The sequence below is a fragment of the Ruditapes philippinarum genome, unplaced genomic scaffold (genome assembly GCF_026571515.1).
Source record: "Ruditapes philippinarum isolate M1 unplaced genomic scaffold, ASM2657151v2 ctg2695_1_1_1_1, whole genome shotgun sequence".
Taxonomy (NCBI): domain Eukaryota; kingdom Metazoa; phylum Mollusca; class Bivalvia; order Venerida; family Veneridae; genus Ruditapes; species Ruditapes philippinarum.
The window spans coordinates 93,813-114,115 of NW_026863612.1; the positions used below are offsets into that span (position 1 = coordinate 93,813).

General features: G+C 31.5%; 2 protein-coding genes across 4 annotated transcripts in view; both read left to right on the plus strand.

Moving 5' to 3' along the window:
* LOC132722701 (protein YIPF5-like) overlaps positions 1-12,312 on the plus strand; it is a 91,206-nt gene extending 78,894 nt beyond the window's left edge. For all 3 annotated transcript variants that reach the window (XM_060707224.1, XM_060707225.1, XM_060707223.1), the window contains 3 exons: positions 7,370-7,480; positions 7,977-8,158; positions 10,937-12,312. In XM_060707224.1, coding sequence (XP_060563207.1) covers positions 7,370-7,480; positions 7,977-8,158; positions 10,937-11,099 — 456 coding nt within the window. In that variant the 3' untranslated portion in view covers positions 11,100-12,312. The remainder of the gene's footprint in view (positions 1-7,369; positions 7,481-7,976; positions 8,159-10,936) is intronic.
* Positions 12,313-16,287: 3,975 nt separating this feature from the next.
* Positions 16,288-19,088, plus strand: LOC132722699 (uncharacterized). Its single transcript, XM_060707222.1, has 3 exons — positions 16,288-16,337; positions 16,779-16,864; positions 18,025-19,088. The coding sequence occupies exons 2-3, from the start codon at positions 16,807-16,809 to the stop codon at positions 19,023-19,025; spliced, it is 1,059 nt and encodes a 352-aa protein (XP_060563205.1). The 5' UTR covers positions 16,288-16,337; positions 16,779-16,806; the 3' UTR covers positions 19,026-19,088.
* Positions 19,089-20,303: the final 1,215 nt, after the last annotated feature.

A 20,303-nucleotide genomic window follows, 5' to 3' on the forward strand; every position in this document is an offset into this window, starting at 1 on the left:
ATGGACAGGTCCAAAAATATCAAGACAGGGACTTTTGATTCTTTCATGTGAAGAATTTTGCTATCCAGTTATCTTACGAAATGCCAATTGTTCTACTCAGGTTCATATCTGAAATAATGCACAGAGATTTAGCACTTCAGGTCTTCCTTCACCAGTATAGCCGGACAGTCCCCAATTATGACCTATATTGTGTTGCTGCGGCATAAAACCCAATCAAACAAAAAATAGTTCCAAAAATGGTTGCTGGACAAGTCCATTTAAAACATTCAGTAAGCTCAGGGTTAAAAGACTGGTTATGAGTTATTATTATATGATATTATTTTAGACGAAAATAGGGACGAAAGTAATTTTGTTTCATTGCCTATTTCAATTATCACTCTTATGATGATTTTCACTACAGAAATCTAATCAATTTGTATCACTTTTTTTGGCATGATTACTTGAAAGGATGACCAAATCAATTTGTTCTTCATTGTCGGATAATCATGTAAAAACTCCTGTTTCTCTTTTGTCATTAAATGATATTGATTGGTCAGTCAGAAATAAGAAATGAGAAAGTTAGGTCAGCAAGTTGTCATCCATAGGAAATTCCTTCGATGAAGTTTCAGCCTCGGAAATTTGTGCAGTTAATCAGTAGTTTTTTCTTTGTTTTTTCTTGGTAAATATTATCATAATAATTATTTTAGTCAGCATCTTTATAATAAAGGGCTGTTTTTACTTGAGTTACTTAAGTTGTTATAGTCTTACACAAAATACCAATTATGATCATAATCAACCTAAATAAATTCTAAATACTTTATGATACTCATTTAGTCTTCAAACAAAAACATATAGCCAGTATTTTAAATAGCATTGTAATAAGTTCCAATTTTGTTACAGCCTGTTACTGTAAAAATAATTTCCGGATTAGCGGGGAAAACCCAAAATATTATTAGTTCTGAAGTAAGTTGCTGTATTGTGTTGTGAAAGGACTTTTAAAAGCCCATTTTGCAGCAATTTTGTAGATAAATCATGGTTAATATCATGTTAAAAAGTAGTCATGATTGTTTGCCTGATGTATGTAACTTCTTCTGCCTGGAAGCATTCCACTAATAGCATTGCAAATTGGATTGGATTTGTTGACCATAAACATGGTGTTTAGGGTTTCCTGTGTTTGATCATTTAGATGTCTTATTTCTCTAGCCTTGCATGGACAGCGATCATTACTAATTTTCTTAGCTTGATTAGATTTACATTTCAGGAGAAACAGACTGTTAATCATTTTTATTTGAGTTGGTTTTAAAGCCACAATGAAGCTGTCATAATATCATTATATGGTGAGGTTCCGGCTAATTCTGATGGATAACTTGAGGTGTATTCTTGAATGCGGAACCTCAGGGGCATTTAATTTTGTACAGGATTTAGTTAAGTTTGATTGTGTAGGAAGCTAAACTTGTGAATCATGTAAATTTTCTTTCTCTTGCCCCAGAGTGACAAGGACTAAACATATGTGGCGATCCTTTGAAAGTCGGACGCTTTAACCACTCATCCATTCCGCCACTTTTCAATACTGAGGGGTACAATAATTATTTAGTTTGTTCTTTTATTTTACATATTGAGATTCTTTAAAACAAATAGCGTTGGTAGTTAATTTAACTACTTTTTATGTCATTTGGGCAAATTTTCATGCCAGCAAGATTTCACAGTAGCTGTTCAGTGTAAAATACAAGCAAAGCCTTGTCTAGTTATTAATATTATAATTTGGAATTTTCATCAGATATTTGTTGTAAACAAATTCATTCCTTTAAAGATGTGTCCATCTTGCTAATCTTGGCAATTAAATGTATGGCACTAACTCTAAGTTTGTCTTTATTGTTGTCAATTCTGATTTTCGGCACCAATGGCATTGTAAATTGGATTGGATTATTTTATCGTAAACATGGTGTTAAGGTTGTCTGGGTATGGTCAGTTTGATGTTTATTCTCTTGCTTTGAACTGTCTCCACTGCTCTAGCTTTATTGTAGCTTTTAGATTTTCATTTCAAGATAAGTTGTTTGTTACACTGCTTGTTGTGATATATAAATGAATGATAATAAAAAAATCTTCCATTTTTAATGGTATATGTATTTTCATGTTTATTTTCTTTTTCTACAAGTATTATGTAAATAAATTTTGTTTTGTTAATTCTGTAATAAATGTGTCTGCATGTAGATCTTTCACATCACTCAACAGTTAAATTGCTTTATTATTTGTCTGATTATACAGTTACAGTAAAATATATAAAGAATTCATGGTTAAAATGATCATTAAAATTTTGTTAATTTCAAATTTGTTTGTCAAATTATGAACAAACAATATCATGCACACTTAATTTCTAGTTGGTTAAATATTTCTAAATCAAACACTGATGCATTTTGATATTATCTGAACATTATGGTACACCTTTGATGTAGCCTGAATGTCAATAAATGAGGAGCCTAGATTAAACAGATTTTAGAAGCTGTCAAACAGATTTTGGCTTAACAAATACTAGTTGATCCCAGTATGTTTGGCTTGTGAAAATGTTCCCCAATGAAAACACAATGAAACATTTGTAAACATAGTTTAGTTGAATAATTAATTAAACTACAGAATAAATAAGAAATGTCAGCTATTTAATGAATACCTTTTAAATACCCATTCCCCTTCTGTTTGAAAAGCCTGACTATGAAGTTAAGTTTGGAGAGTATTTAAATTTGACTTAGTAGTTTTTGATAAATGTAAACATTTACGACATTTCTTTAATTTGAATTTTAAAAATTGATAGATATTGCTAATGATATGCTTTTGAAAGCTAATTCAGGGTATTAATTTCAGTTTCTTTGTGTGTTTTTTTTTCATTGACAAATAATTGTTAAAAAGCAATAAATAAATCAATGAATGAATGTTTAAGACTCCAAGGATGTCCAATTCATTCCATGCTAAAAAGCCTTTTAGTTGGCAAATATAGTGAGAAATAGAAATATTATAAATGATTCTGGCCATCTGGCCATTGAGGCTTTTACCCATTTGTCATTGTCAGTTGAAAAGAAACTTGTATGCACTAATTATCAAATTGGAGCCACATTGAGATCATCTTTACATACAATCAAAGGAAATCATAGATCATGCACTTTCCATAACTTAAAGCAATAACAGAATGAATGCAAATTAAGCTGAAAATGCTTTAATGACTGTTATAATCATTATATTGATTATTGGATATTTTCACAAACAAATTTAGAATTGTTTTATATATATAGTATTGAAACTGAAGTATCTTAAATATAATTTTCACTGTAGAAAATACGTTAACCCTTTCCCCCATGAGCATATTGTGAAAAATGGCCGTTTTCACTGAAAAGCCTCCTGTTACAAGTTCAAACTACTATGAAACTATGAAAAATGCTTCAATACTAATCAAACTTGGCACAAATGTTGACTGGACCATTGCCTTTGTAACGACATGCTCAGTCTTAAAATTCCTGTTACCATGGCAACGAGGGGACATCTCAAAATTGCCAAAAATCACTATTTTGCCTCGATTTTTTCCATCAAAATTTATTTCAAAGTGCTGCAACTTCTCAAGGGATTGAGATAGAGTCAAAGGCTTTTCAGCTTTGGTTAAACGTTACATTATGGTCGACCTGGGGTCATTTTTAGCCTTTCACAAGTCCAAAATTTTCTTGGCGATGAGGGGGACTCCGCCCCCCTTCAAACCCCCCCTAACAGAAGGGGGCACATCCCCCTTCTGGCAACCCCCTGATGTATCTTTTGGATGGGGGGCGGCGCCGAAAAAGTGCTCAATTTTTTTAGCAACATTGCTCAAACGAAAACTTATGTTTAGGGCCCAAATAGGACATTTTTTCACTATTTGAGGCCCCAAAAAGGGAGGGGGGTCGAAAGTGTGTTGTTTCGCGTATATATGTGGTAAAGGGTTAAGACTTTAATTTTAACCTATTGAATTAAGATTTGAGACACCAGGCAACATAAAAGTTTAAGTTATTTTGAAAGATGTCTTTATTAAAATGTTGTGTGCCATTTTCTGGTGAACCTTTTATAATTATCAAACTACATTGGGAGACAGAAAACTAATATATTTTGAATGGTTTAGAAAGAGCATTAAGCATGTAAATTAATGATTGAATTATGCAGACATTCATGTAAATGATTGAATTTCTGTCTTTTAAGGCTGTTAATGAAATTATTTTCTTGCTACTAGCCTGCAGTTGGCAGCCAATTAATTATACATGTGACTGTTTGGTCCCAAGGGTTATTGGGCATTCCTGGTGGTCAGTTGATAATGAATGGTCAATGAGTTACTAGTTATTAAGATGCATAATTAGCTTGTGATGTTGAAAATGTAAGATTAACATGTTTACAGTTAAAGCTAGGTGTTGGAAAAGGTTCCATGATTATCCATTTCTTTGTTGTTTATAATTATGTTGTTCTTTATTCTTGGTGATATAAATTTGTGTTGTTTGTTCTTCATATGTTGATCTCTGCTTTCAATTGTGTTGTTCTTTGCTTTTAATATGTTTTTGTTTACCATTGTGTTGTTTGCTCTTCATGTGTTGATCTTTTTGGTCTTCCTGTGTGGTTCTGTTCTGTTCATACGTTGATTTTTGCTGTTAATGTGTTGTTCTTTGCACTTCTTGTTTAAAAATGTTCTATGCCCTTCAATCATTATTTGTTTAATATACGTGTTCTTTGCTCTTCATATGTTTATCTCCACTCTTCATGTGTTGTTCACTGCCCTTCAAGTCTTCATATCTTAATAATTGTTCTTCACTTGTCCATGTTTTGTTGTGTTCTGTAATTGCATGTGTAATTGTTCTTCAGCATTACGTTGTTCTTTGTTCTAAAAGAATTTGGTAAATTATTAAAGATATTTCCTATGGCTGACTGTGTTTCAAAGATTCAAACAATTTTAAACAGTTTCTTATATACAATTTAGCATTTAGATTTATTTTCTGTTCTTTTTATTTTTTTGTAAATGTGCGCTGTGACTTATGATTCTGAATTTCTGGTAACAAGATAACAAAATAAACTTTGACAGTTATCTCCTTTCATAAGATTTAAATCTGTTTCCCCCCTCTTACAAATTCTAGAGATGAGTTATTAATTCTTTAATAAGTTCAGAGTATAAAATAAACTAATTTTAGCCCTGCAAGAATAACTGGAAACTTAGAAATTTAAGAAAATAGTGTAATCTTTCAGTGACTCACCCTGACCTTCTGCTTTGTAATCTCATAAAAAGAGATTGGAATTTTTGCTATTCCCTAAAGGAATACTTAGGGTTTCTATTTCCTGCTGCACCAGAATCCAATATAGGGGATTACAGGGTCACATTTATAGCTATAATGCATGTATTGAATTCTGTCTTTATTCAGAGGCTGCAGTGTTAATCAGAAATATTCTGTCAAGTTGTTAATTTGTTGGGGTTACAGATGACTTGCATTCAGTTTGCATGGGCAGAGTTGACCTGGCAGCAATTTAAGGATTATATGGAATTGACCATTTAATTATCTTGTGGTTACTATGATTTCTTAATGAAGTGGTGAATCTCAGGAAATGGTCGCATGTTTGGAAAAATGCTAATATACCTTAAATAACAGTGTTATAATGTACAACTTGATTATGAACATGGTTGGGAAATTTTTTTATTAATTAATTGAATTGAATAAATCCATATAGCTTATGATTGGGCTTTTTAAATTGCTTATAATGTTTTGGGTTTGTTTTATATGACTTTTTATTAACTTATTTAAATACACTTAAGTCTTGAAAAAAATATACTTGACATCAAAAATGAATAATATTCATTCTAATTAAAGATTACAAGATCAAGTTTCATAATAGTGAATATGTGATGAGATTATTGAATCTGAGTATATTGTGTTTTAAACTAAATTGCAAATGAAGAAAATAAATCCAATTTGTTAACAAGTTATATCACCAATAGCCTAATTAAGGCAAAACAAGAGAACAGAGAAATTCTCTCTTGCTTTCTTAAAAGTTACCTATACAATGAATTGAAGTTTGTCCAAATTATTTCAATTTAAGTTAATTGCTCATAATGAAATGCATTTTCAATGATACTTGGCAACTTATCGCTTCATATTTTGATTTTGCCTTATCAGCTATAGTTTATATGAGTTTTTGTTGTAGATTAGTTACATCATAATCTTGGTTCTTTCGTGATTGCTGCCTGAAAAGTTTTAGTCTTATATGATTTAGAATACAGTCTCAAGGGTATGTAATTTAAAACATAAAATCTGTAGATGACAGAAATCTGTGTCAATTTAAAACCATGTCTGTCGTACATAAGAAAGCCAATGTGTCTGCCAGTTTTGATTTATTGTCTGAAGACTAAAAGCACTTAAGAATAATTGCAAGGAAATTATTATTATTTTATATAGTGTCATTATAGATATCTTCCTGGAATTATGATATTTTTATTGCATCTCAATCAACTTTTTTATTGTATTTGTAATTACCGTGACCTACTTTTCACATTGTACTTTAAGGTATTAATGCTTTTGGCAATTAAGTGCGAGTTGTCCATTTCAAAACAATCTTGTCAATTGATGGAGTGGCCACTTACAAAGTTCTAGTTATTAACTGCCTATTTTTATTTTCTGCCTGATAGGACTTCAGTAATGGCATTGCAAATTGGATTGGATTTGTTGGTGATATAACGTTAACATGTTGTCAGAGATTTCTGTAGTTTTGTCCTGGAAGATTTTTTATGGTTAAGAATCAGTACTAGAATATCAGTTAGTTCCAGTGGGTGGACTCGGGAGTTGTTTAGATAAGAAATAGGCTTTTTTCATGATGTGCATTAATAAATATTCTTGCATAAAATTGCCCATGCAAGTATATTACATAAATGGAGAAGAATTACATGCATTAACAGATACTGTTGTTGCATGTTTTTACCATGTGTGACCTTGGCGCTATGTAAAAAAAATAACTTACTGCAATGGTGACCCTGTTAGCTTTATTATCATAACATAACTGTCAAATGACATTGCACTAGCACATTGAACATTTGACAAAATGGTTTCTTTATATGAAAATGGATAACAAATTGCAGAATTACCAAATCAGATTTTTACTTTTATGCAAGATGAGGGCTAATGCACCTTATTTTTGTGCATTAAAGTATGAAGAAGCCCTTGGATAAAATAAATCGCAGGCCCTGCTGGCTTAGGCTTTAAATGCCACCATGTGCTTCTGCAGATGTAATTGCATGAAAAAAATGTGTATTAACGAAATTATAAAAGGGAAGCAACTTTCCAGAGATATAATATGATAGTGTAAGGAAAAGTTACATCCCTTTATCAAATTTCTTCTTTCTATTTCACAGACTATGGCAGTTTTGAACCCATTAAAACAGACACAGCATGAGCTGATGCAGGACACAGATCTGGCTGGACCACTGGTCTTCTGTCTGGCTTTTGGAGGCAGTCTTATGCTTGTAAGTACATGGGAGAATAATTATTGTAGAAAAATTGTAGGGGGCAACAAGATTTATAAAATAACAGCATCTTATTCCTGTGCTGCATGCTACATAGGATTTTGTTTGCCATGTTAATACTTTAAAAGAGGATAAAAATCTTTATCTTTTGTAATATTCTGATAAAATTAATCAACAGTAAAATTATATTGTTTCCATGATCTTATAATGCTTGATTTTTGAAACAGTTGTAAGATAGAATGTCTCTGTTACTTAACACACATGAATATTGTTCTTAAACAGAGTAAAATGTTGTGGAACAAATAATCATTCTGCCATTTTAAGTAGGGTTTATCGGTTTAGTGATGATATCGTGCTTTTGCCATTCACTTTTAAAGCAATTTACTACACAAGCATTTTGGAAGTATTCATTTTAAAAAATTCAAACAATAATTTTTGCAGCATGTAATTATATAGCTTTATACACTTTAACAAAGATTGTTCAATATGATTTCAGTCTGGAAAACTTCATTTCGGTTACATCTATGGTATTGGTGTGGTTGGTTGCCTAGCAATGTATTGTTTACTGAACCTGATGTCTATGACGGGAGTTTCCAGCGGGTGTATCATCAGTGTACTGGGGTATTGTTTACTACCCATGGTGTTCCTCTCTTTCTCATCGGCTCTTTTATCTTTACAGTAAGTATTTATATAATAAGTTGTCACCCCTTGTCCTCTATTCATTTCATCAGATTGTCTCCCCTGTTTTTGCTTATTAGTTGACCCCTCCCACCCTGTTCTTGCTACAGGAATATTTAGTCTTTTTAACCTCCCCTACACTATGTAAACCAACCAGTTAGTTCAATAGGTTGAACATTGGAGTGCAATTTGGGTTCAATTCCCAGCCATTGCAGGTCTTTTTCATTGTGAGTGATTCATAAAGTCCTTTATATGGTCATTTGCTCTGGCATGTATAGAAATTTTTAATTCCTTGTGAAAATGAGGGCACAATGGTAAACTGCTTAACAGCCTGCCTGGTGAGGAAGGATGTGGTAGCTTAACTGTGCTGTGCTGAATTCATGGTGGCTTAATGTCATGCTCTAGAGGGTAAACTACCACCACCACCACCACCTACTCTATTATTCATTAGTTCTCTCCCCTGATCTCTATACAGTAATCATTCATTGGTTGTCCCCAATGTGCTAGCTCTCTCTACAATTAGTACTCCACTCTGCTTTTTACAGTATCTTTGTTATGTCTTTCCTGTTCTATCTATTTTGTTTAAAAATTGTCTCCCCTTTATAATTAGAAATAATCTCTATTTAGTAATTGAGAAATGAAAACTGGTTCTGCCATTATCAGGACGAAAAATAAACAGAATGTACATTTATTATACCCCACATAAACGTTTTACTATATAGCCTTGAATGTGATGTTACATGGTGTTATTTTGATCTATCATCCTGGAAATGAATATCACCTGGGCAATTATTTTTTTTACAATATTCCCCAGGGGGAAGTAATCTACATAGACTTAAGAAAATATAATGTTCTAGTCCTCTCCCCTGGTCGATAAATAAAAAAAATCAATGATAAATGGCTCTATGAGTAATAAAAATGCATAGCGGTGAAAAATTATATTAGCATGTAGGTTCGGTATAGTAAAAGAAAAAATCAAGTCTCTAAGGGTAACATGTATCCACCTCTGGTGTTATTTTCAGTTCTCGGATTGCTAATATGCACTTTTACCCTGAGGGACGTCGACATAGTGTTATTTTGATAGTATTTGTCACTTAAATTCACCAATTATCCATACTTTACATTTATTTATCACTCATCATCAGTAACCAACCAACATGAGTGGGGGGGGGGGGGTGCTGATTTAAAGCTGCATGCCTCCAGATAAGCCAACATATTTCAAGAAAATTAATATTGAAAAAAATGTACTTAAATTTTAAGAGATGTAAAAAGATTCAACATCCAAGTTATAGTTTACATGTTATGTGCATTTTAAGACTATTTTCCAGTATGTAATCACCATATTTCTACTGCATTACTAACGCAGTAAGGGCTGTTTTTTTTACATATTTTGACATCTTTTTGGTATTTTGGGTGGATTTCAAGATTGCAATATTTTGTTCACCTCACAATATTTTACTTTTAAATACATTTTCAAAATATTCATGATAATTTGAAATGAATCTGGAAGGGGTACTGATTTAATGTAACATTTGTGTACACTTTTAGTTTGTCTTTCATGGGAAAGAAAACAAGAACATTATTTCAGCATTAAATATAACATCTGCTAATTAACAGAGGCAATAATCTTATTGTACATTAAATGCAAGAAGGTACTTTAGAAGTTTTATGCTCATTAGATGGTTCAAGTTTTCTGGGTGAATTAAATACAGCTGTTCTTGTGGTTAATTATATAATCATCAAGGCCACCTAAATCTGCATGGTTTTAAATAATCAGCTGTTTTGTGTTTTAGATAAATTTTAGTGGTATATTTTTGCTGATAAAGGCACAGAGTGCTTAGACTTGAGTCAAGTTTTGTAACTCTTCATTGCTTTGTGACAAAGTTATGCCCCTTTAATTTGAAATTTATATGAATTTTGAATTGACAGTTTTTAAACCTGATAGGTCATATTTAAACAAACTCTTCATGATGGAATTTTTAGCTCGTCTGTTTCGATGAAAAAATCAAGCTGTTATGATTGCGGTGGTGTTGTGTAGTCATGCAAAATCTTTATTGTAGCCCATTATTCAAACATTTCAAAAGGTATCAACATGAAACTTGGAATACTTGCTTATCATGACAATGGACAAAATTCCAAAAGCAATAGTTTTTCCCTCTTTTAAATTAAGAACTTTTAATAGAAGAGCTTTAAAGCCTCATGCAGTGCTCTTGCTAAATAAAATGATCAAGGTCAATTTCCTGTGTATTATTTCGCCACAAGATTTTCTCTTTTCCTGCTGTCCATTAATAAGTCAACAGAAGCCATTGGTGGGGTTATAAATTGCATTCAGTGAAATTTTTGCAAAAGAAAATGTGTTTTTACCGATCTATCAGAATATCAAAATAAAATCCATATCTTTCTACATACTGATAGAAAAAGATAATGATATAAATATATTAATTTGGTTTATACAGAATTTATGTTAGTTTGATTGCGTAGGAAGCTATTAGCTTATAAACACTCTTTCGAATCCGTTCATGGAACCAACCAGTTCTGAGCAATGTGTTAAAAGTTTCTTGCTCAATTTTTTTTAGGAAACAACGACTAAGCCCCTGACGGGGTTTGAACCCATGCTGCTAGCGATCATTAGATTACTAGTCTGACGCGTTAACCACTCGGCCATGCCTCCACCATTAAATATATTAATTTGAAACAGACAAATAATTTTGCATTATTTGGATCCTGAAAATTGTACTCTTAACCAGTTATAATTATGTTTCTGTGTTTATCTTACAGGGGTCTTGTTGGTGTAGTACTAACAGCCGTGACAGTACTATGGTGTAGTATTTCAGCCTCTAAGTTATTTGTGTCGGCACTAGAGATGGATCATCAACAGTTACTAGTAGCATACCCATGCTGCCTGGTGTACGGAGTGTTTGCACTCCTTACTGTGTTCTGAAAAGACAGTGTTCTGAAAAGACAGTGTTCTGAAAAGAGAAACGCTTTTATCGGGAAAAAAAAAACTAACTGTGTATAATGCTGATTAAAATTATTTAACTGCTAGATAAAAATGCTGTGAATTTTCAAGCTGCGCTGTGAAAATACTTCTCTTGATATTATCTGAAAGAACAATGTGAAGGTTTTGTGTAAAACTTATCAATATGTGTTTATTAAATGAATACAAATTGACTAGTTTTAACCTCAATAATTAAAGGAGCTACACTGAGGTAAAACAAAAACATAAAAAAAAACATATTTCTTACATAGATCAGGTAAATCACCTAAAATGGAAAAATCTGCCATGAATGATTAAGAAATTTACTCAGAATCAAATTGAATATTGATTTTTGTTTGATTTTTAGCCAATTTGTGTGAAAAATGTTTTTTTCAGCCATTTTGCATTATTAAAATGATTATTCTTATAAAATAGGTTGAGGGAATGATCTTTTAAAAATTTGATCCACAAGTTATTGGTCCAGAACTTATGTCTAAAAAGATGTTTCTAGCTGCCTTATAATAAAAACCTGAAATCTCAGTGGAGTTCCTTTAACATACATAATTATTGTGTGTATAAATACTTAATAAGCTGGTCTTGAAACTTAGCAATTGATTGTTATCATGTTATCAGCTTGTTATTTTCAGAGAAGTGTATTAAAATGTTTACATTATCTTTATAAATCAGGCATAACAAAAATAATTGCAAAAACATTAATTCTATTCCTGACTGTTTTCATTGTAAACAAATTTAACATAATTTTTTTGGACCAAGGTTTTTGTCTATTTCAAAAGTTGTGGTATCTAATAAAATTATATTTATTTGCATGAGACATCCTAAAGTAAATGCCACATTTGCATATTTCAGCATAAGAAAATTTCTGATTTATTCCTAAAACAATGTTAAGGAGGCAATTTATTTGCATGAAACAGCAGGACTCAAGTAATTTAAATATCTATTTACTGAGAAATCTGTGTGTCAAACATTGTTTATTGGGGGGATAATATAAATTTATTGTAGCGGAGAGAGTATTAGATAATATTTTTATTTGTAAATGTCACATAATTCTGTAATCCTACAGCTAGAGACAAATTTCTGCTTTAGTCATAATGCTGAATATTTTATATTTATTGTATGCATATGATATGATCATTAAAAAATACAGGAATGAAAGTAACTATTTTGTTCTCAAATTTGTAGAGTATTTATGAAAGAGAACGTTGGATTTCATTTTTATCATATATTTCAAAGAATATTTAATAAAAGCTTAAAAACTTCTGACATGTTTTCTTTTTTCTTTATTTTATTTATTTTTGGGGTTATTTTTGCTGTATTGGGACAATATTGATAATAATAATAATAAAGACTTTATTTAAAGAGGCAGCATAGGCGAGCCCAGTCTTCCCTATGAGCCTCTATCAAATGTACATATATACAGTTACAAACAAAAAATTTATATAAACAAAGAAAAAAGAAAACTCAAATATATAGACATAAATGTAAATGAGCACAATGGGCGTTTTAATTTAATTGTTATTCAAAGGTTCTGTGTCATATTTTTAACTCGGTGTTTAACTAAATTCAAGTTATTTTAAAAAGAAAAAAGAATTTTGATATAGGGAAGAATTCATTAATCTTCCTAGTGGTATTTCAGAAGAAATAAAAAAAAAATAAATTAAGCGACAAGTTATAGATGAGATGTCGTGAATCCACCCCAAGATTTAAGGACACATAAAGTAACCAGTGCAGACCACAATCAGTGGTCACATTCATGCTATCTGATCATGGTCTGCACTGTTTGCTATTAATTCAATCAGTTCATATTTTGAAATTTGCTATTAAAAACTTACAAATGATTGAAAGATGTTTAGGGTGGTGAGGGATTATGAAAGACTGAATTTTACATTAAAAACATTATCTAATTAGAAATAGTAATGAGCACGAAACAAAATCCAAGAAAATATTAATGATCCATAATTTGTAAAAGAAATATAGATAATAAATATAGTTGGTGCATGTATTAAAGTATGGGATCAATATGTGCATGATTAATATTGGGAAGATGGTTTGCAGCTGAAATAATGGGAATATTTTTGAAATGTCAAAATAATTGTAAGTAATGCGGGAATTATTATTTGCATCATTTGTAATATTGTTAATAATGTTGTGAAGAATTGTCATACTGTAAGTAATATCAGAAATATTGTGAGTAATGTCATAAAGACTGTAAGTAATGTCTGAAAGACTCTTAGTAATGCCAGAAAGAGACTGTTAGTAATGCCAGAAAGAGACTATTAGTAATGTCAGGAAAGCCTGTTATTAATTCAAGAAGTCTGTTAGTTATGTCAAAAAATACTGTCTTTAGACTGTAAGTAATGTTAGGGAATGCTGTTAATAATGTGACTGTAAGTAATTCAGGAAGCCTGTTAGTAATGTCAGGGAAAACATCTTCAGACTGTAAGTAATGTCAGGAAAGACTGTAAGTAATGTCAGGAAAGATTGCTGGTAATGTCAAGAAAGACTGCTAGTAATGTCAGGAAAGGATGTTAGTAATGCCGTGAAAGGCTAATGTCAGGAAAGAATGTTAATAATGTCAGGAAAGGATGTTAGTATCGCCAGGAAATGCTGTTTATTATGTCATAAAAGACTGCTTGTAATGTCAGGAAAGACTGCTAGTAATGTCAGGAAAGACTGTCTTTGGTCTGTTAGTATTGACAGGAAATACTGTCTTAGACTGTTAGTAATGTCAGAAAAGAATGTAAGAAATATCAAGAAAGACTGCTAGTAATGGCAGGAAAGACTGTTAGTAATGTCAGGAAAAACTGTTAGTAATGTCATGAAAGACTGTTAGTAATGTCACTGATAGATTCTAATAATGTCAGAAAGTTTGCTAGTAATGTCAGAAAGCTTGTTGTCAATTTCGGGAGAAATATTGCATATAAGATTTTTAGTTAAATAATGTTAAAAACATTGTTTAACAGTATATAATTGTTTATGCAAGCAATTTTGTTTTATGTTGTTTTAAGATTATTAAATTTTGATTGAAGAAACAGATGTTAGAAGTGTTAATTCTGTGTTTTATTTAAAGTTATCTTGAAATTAAAGTTAAGAAATGTTAAGATGATTGAAATTAAAGTTTGCAGGAGGCTGTGAAATTTATAAACTGTGAATAGATGCCTTGTTTGTTTTTACTTCCAATTGGTTTCTGATTTCTGCTGTGTATTTTTCATGCTAAATCGTAAGAACTTTTTTGCCTGAAATTTGACTTTTGATATGCTGGAATTGAAGTTTAAAATTCTTCTTAACAGTAATAAAATATTGCAATTTTGCTGTGTGTTCTTGTTTTAATTTCTAAGATACAGTTTAAATAATTTTAGCTGAAAGTTGTGCGTAGTTGTTGTCATGCAAAATCTTTAATATATTCCACTATTCAAACATTTAATAAGGTCAAAGCAAATACTGATACAATAATTTCAAAAAGTTGAAAGGTATCAACATGAAATTTAAAATACCTGTTCATTACATGACAAGATAAAGTGGTAAAACAAGGGACACTATTCTCAAAGTCGTTGGAGTTACGTCCCTTTTTAAAGTAGTTTTTTTTTGTTTTTTTTATGAGATTTGTCAATACAGTACATGTATTTTATTATCTATGAAAATTGGTTATTGATAGTTGTTTTCCTTTTCAATATATTATAAACGCAGCTTTAATGAACAATAAAAAGGAAGGAATATATAATTAAGGCAATTTATAATGAAATGTTTAGCTCACTAAAGCATGGTGAGGTACCCTTATTGGCCTTTGTCAGTCTTCCATTTAAAAAGAAACCTTCCAGAAATACCTAAACCAATTGTTATAATACAGAAATAGTGTATTCACACTTACATGTAGTTATAACCGGTTTCGCCTGCTGAACAAAATAGCCAATCATTGAAAAAATAGCACTTTAAATGGTGATGTCCTAGCTCAAAGAATATGATCACCAATGCATCGGCGTAATGTTCCCTTGGTTAAAGGCACATTGTGCTTCAGAAACAAATCAATTTTTATTTCTTCAGAAAAGGCAAACACGGACTTCATAATGTTTTAGCAATAGTTTTAGAGAATGTTAGATGTATGTTACATAAAAAAGTAGCGATAAATGTAAAATAATTGCCATAAAAGTAGCAAAATGTAATCAAAGTAGTATTTTGACTGCCATACAAAAAATTCACTTTTACTGTACTCATTGCCAAAAAGCAACAAATGAAAAATATTCAGGTAATTGGCTATTGAGTTATTTTTGGATACTATAAAAGTGCACCAATATTTAAAGCTTTTGAGTAATAAAAGTAAAAGCATTTATGGGACATAATGGGCCTTTAAGGGTTTTTTTTTAATTTCATATCCCAAATTAAAAGGCTATAAACTTCAATGATTTTTACTGAATTCATATCAAATGCTTTATCACATGCCGCTTTTACGACATCGCACGACCGTGCATATATTTTGACGTGGCGCGTCATTTGCGATTTACAAACATAGTGTAAAATGACGCGCTTACATGTATGTTAGCATTATACTATCGGCGCGTCAATGAAAAATGTTACTTTTTCACTTTAAACAGTCTTTATTTTGGATATGTGATAAATAGAATATTATATTCGTGTAGGTTCATTACTGAATTTATTGAACTCGTTGAATAAAATAATGTTATGCTCGCGCGAGGAAAAATTGATGAAATAAAGTGCATAATTCCATTTTCCGTATTTTCACTGTAAAATAAATATTTTTCAATTCACTGCAGTTAACCATATTTTCCTTATTTTCACTGGTGTCTTGCCGGATTTCTGCCGGATTACTTTCTGAATCCAGCCAATATACACAATTAAAGGGGAGGCCTTTCGAATATAAGGTAAAAAAAATGAGAAGAAAAAAAAATGATATGATAATAATAAACAATTTCATTTTTTTTTTCTATTTATATAGGATTTATTTTTATCTCGTGAAATATTTATTTTCATATCACTCAGTGAAAATAAACCCCGTATTTATAGAGAGAAAAAACTTGAATATCTTTTATTCATTCACGACAGACTCTATTTAATCCTGTAATGTAGCTTTGTGTTGTGAAATTTTGACGTTACATGTGACGTAATTTGCGTTGACGTCATTAATGTTAACGTTGTTGCCACCCGACAAGACCGGGCCCATTATTTCAAGTAAGTGTCAATCTTTTTTACTTATTTATTTTTTTATAGACATTAAAAGTTTATCATTGCTTATTTTCATATTTTTGTTAAACAAAAAAAAATCAATTCATAAAAAAGTAATTTTTGTTTTTGATTTTTTTTCCAAGGATGATGATTTTTAACTTAAAAATGGTTTCAGAAATGCATCTGTAATCGTCATACTACTGACAAATTTCAATTTTAATGACATTTGAATATACAGAGTTATAAGAATACATGCACATATAGTTGTACAATTTAATAATTAAGTGAAATATGCTCAATATCATTACTAATGATTTTTTTATTTCGCGTAAAATCGTTACCAACACAACCTGGCGTTATTTGTTCACGAAACTTTATTAACATATTGTGATACATAATATGGGAATATTTCATCAGATTTAAGCATTATTTCATTAATATTTTCAGGGATAAAGTCCATTGCAAAAGACTGTAAATGATAGAAGCAGAATCTGGAAACTGTAATCTAGAAAGTATTTCTGACTTAACATTAGGTAAAGAAGTATATACATCTAGAACATGTTGTAGTAACATATAAACAAAACGGATATTAACTTCTTAGCAAAGATCAACCCGCGATTAAGACCACCCCGCTATAAGACCAATTTTACCAGAACAGAAATTTTTGTTCTTTATGTCAATGGTTACATGTGTCACATTAAGACCAGACCGCTTTTCGCTATTAAGACCACCAGTTTCAGTCCCAATTCTTTGTTTTATTCTTTACTTTACCCCACTATTAAGACCACTTATAATCGAATCAACACATATTAATACCACAATTTTGCCGTTTTTATTTGTTTAAATGTTCTTAGGCATGGGACTTGATGAAATAATGATTTAAAACTGTTAGAATATTGCATAAAGTAAGGTGCGAACATAAATGTCAGAGTGGTTTAACGTTGTTTTTTGCACATTTATTTTGTTCGGTTGAAGGTTGTAATACATATTGTTTAGAAATGTTCATATAGAAAATGGGCATAAAATGAATATGCTTTGGTAATTATATCAACAAATGAGATCACCCCGCTGGTCCAATACCGTTGGTGGTCTTCATAGCTTTTTTAATTGTATTTGTAATTAAATTCAAAACAATTGCGTTCTACATAAAATGACCGTGTTCAGTAAACACTGATTATAGCTTTATAAAGGAAAATTCCTTGTTTTTGTGTCTTTCATATATATGGCATTTTTTTCCCCGACTGCAATGTAGCATCGCAAGAACTTTATTATTGGATGTTATTGTTTTTCTTGTCTGATCTTGCAGAGTAGTTTCATGGTTCTTCAAGTAGTGTATAGTTCATGCTGTTGTACATGCAGCATATATAACCGATCTTTGGTTTTTCCAAATAAAAACACTCATAGAAATAATAAATGGACATACTTGCTCAATTTTGTATCAGACTCACTAAAGTGTTTTAAATTCTAATACCATTACATAATGCTGAACCTTGTTATTATTTTTTTATAAATGTAGCATTTCCTCTAGTTTGAATCATAATGCATCGTTAACGACAGGCAGATCACAACATATCAAAGGCATTAACACAAGTTTTTAAAGCATCAAATTGAATTTACACCCACATAAATCTGTCATTTATAAAGTCATTCAAAAAAGTTCAAAAATTATGATTTTTGTATAAATTTTTGACAGATGTCATGGAGCAGGAGCTCCCGTCTTCTTCACAGTTTTATCAGTGGTTTAACATTGAAGTAGATGACGAGTTTAACCCAACACTTTCATGTGAATCTGAAGAACTTCAGAGCACCAGCTTTCCATTACGCAATCCTAATGGAACGTCTGACATAGAGCACATACCAAACATACAAAAACAAGTCGATGCTCTTAGACTGATGGAAAACCACAAACCATTCAAAAATGGAACAGCTGACTTTGATCTAGACGCTGCTCTTTTAGCTGATGAATATACCAGGTTAAAGAAAATAACCGAGCACGATAATAAAGATATTGGTAATAATGAAGTAAAACTAGACATGCAGGACAAAGAATTGGAAGCCATTATTGCCTCTATTGCAGAACTGTGTGATCTGAATGTAACTGTGCAAAAAGATGAGACGAATGTTAACCGTCACTTTCATGATGCACGAAAATCTTGCGTCGATGATGCCACATACGGATACGGCTTCGGAGATGTACCGCCATATTATGATATTGATGAAACAAAATTTGAAATCGATACCGAAACGATAGCAAATCAGATGGATGAGGAGTATGATGAAGCTCTTAGGCATGAGCTTGAAAATCTCAAAGCGGAAATAAACATGGAAGAGGAAAAGAGTAAGACTATTCAGCAAGAACTGTTATCAACAAGAAATCATTACAACTATCTGAAAAGGTATATTACGACAGCTAATGAGGAAGGTGAACCCTGCAACACACCAAATGACGAACAAAATGTTGAGAAAATTTCTTTATCTGAAACAACGAGACCGGATTTAAACAGTTGTTTAACCAAGCTTCCGCCAGTACTTGGACCAAGAGCGGTGTCAACGACACCAAGGCCAGAAAACATTCCACAACATGTAGATTTATCAGCTTCGCGATCAATATCATCTTCCTGTTGCATACCATGTTCAAAAAATCGGTTGGTTGATTCTGTCGACAATGATAATAATCACAATTATACTCGATGATTATGAATTATGTAACATGACATTTCTTTTCTAAAAGACTGAACAATAAATATATTACAAGTTCTTTGATGTTGTTATAAAAATCGTCTGCTAAAAGACGCAAAAAAAGTATTCGAGTTACGCTCGATGTGCTGTTTTCAGTAATACGTCTGTAACACGTGATTAAGATTTGATACTAATCTCTTGAACAATACAAAATCGAACAGGCTCAAGCGTGCCTAAGACTTTGCACTTTCCTATCTTAAAATTGAAAAGGCTAACTTGTTTTGAAGACTGTCTGAACGACACAAGATAGTATAGGAAGACGTGACGCTGTCTGAAATACAAAAATAGACTAGCTGACACCTACTTAAGAATTGAGTGTTGTAGTAAGGTGTCGCGTTATATTTTCCTCGTCCTTCGGAATCATTGATTTCAAAACTTAACTGCGTTTAAGATAGAATACTGCCTATGTCGGGTGATGCTGTTCTTTCCTATTTCTGCAATCTCCACTTTTAAACTTTGCTTACATTGCTCTCGATGGATCTCCTCTTGTTGACATTTTTTACACTGTGTGAGCAAAACAAGTACATGAACAGTACAAGATCTTATTTATATACTATGAACTGACTTCAATCAAATGATATTGCATTTGGATGATTTCTGATAATGACAAAAGATATGCACAATGGACATCTAATAAAACAAAGTGCACTCCGTTGCAACCGTTGCATATTTTAGTCATCTGGTCATCAATACGTTGGTTCGTTACATGATAGGTCACATTTGCATTTGCTTACATACGCATTTTATTTTATGGCGAATGTTTTTTCTTTAATCATTAATAATATGCATTTAAGTGTTGTTGATTAAAGATATGTTACATTATCCATCATGGCATCAATACACGAATAACTGAGGATTGGGGTATTTTTTTCTTATGTAAGTTTATGAAGTAACGCGCCGATTTGCAGTAAGGTAATTTTGTTATGTCATAATGCTTCTCACTGGCATTCCTCATAAAGCAATTGATTAGCAGTCGCTCTTAAAAGAATTAAATTGTCTACGAAAGATAAACTTGTATAAGTAACGACAAATTTCTATCACTGACAAAATTGTTGGCGTTGCATGGAATCAGCTGATATCATAGCTAATGATATACGGTTGGTCTATTTCATATTCCAACTAACAATGCTTAACGTGTATGAAAGGAAAACAGCACCAACAACACTGATAACAAGACAATAAGTTTATAACGAGCATAGTATGCGACTTTACGAGTATTTATTTGTAAAAATG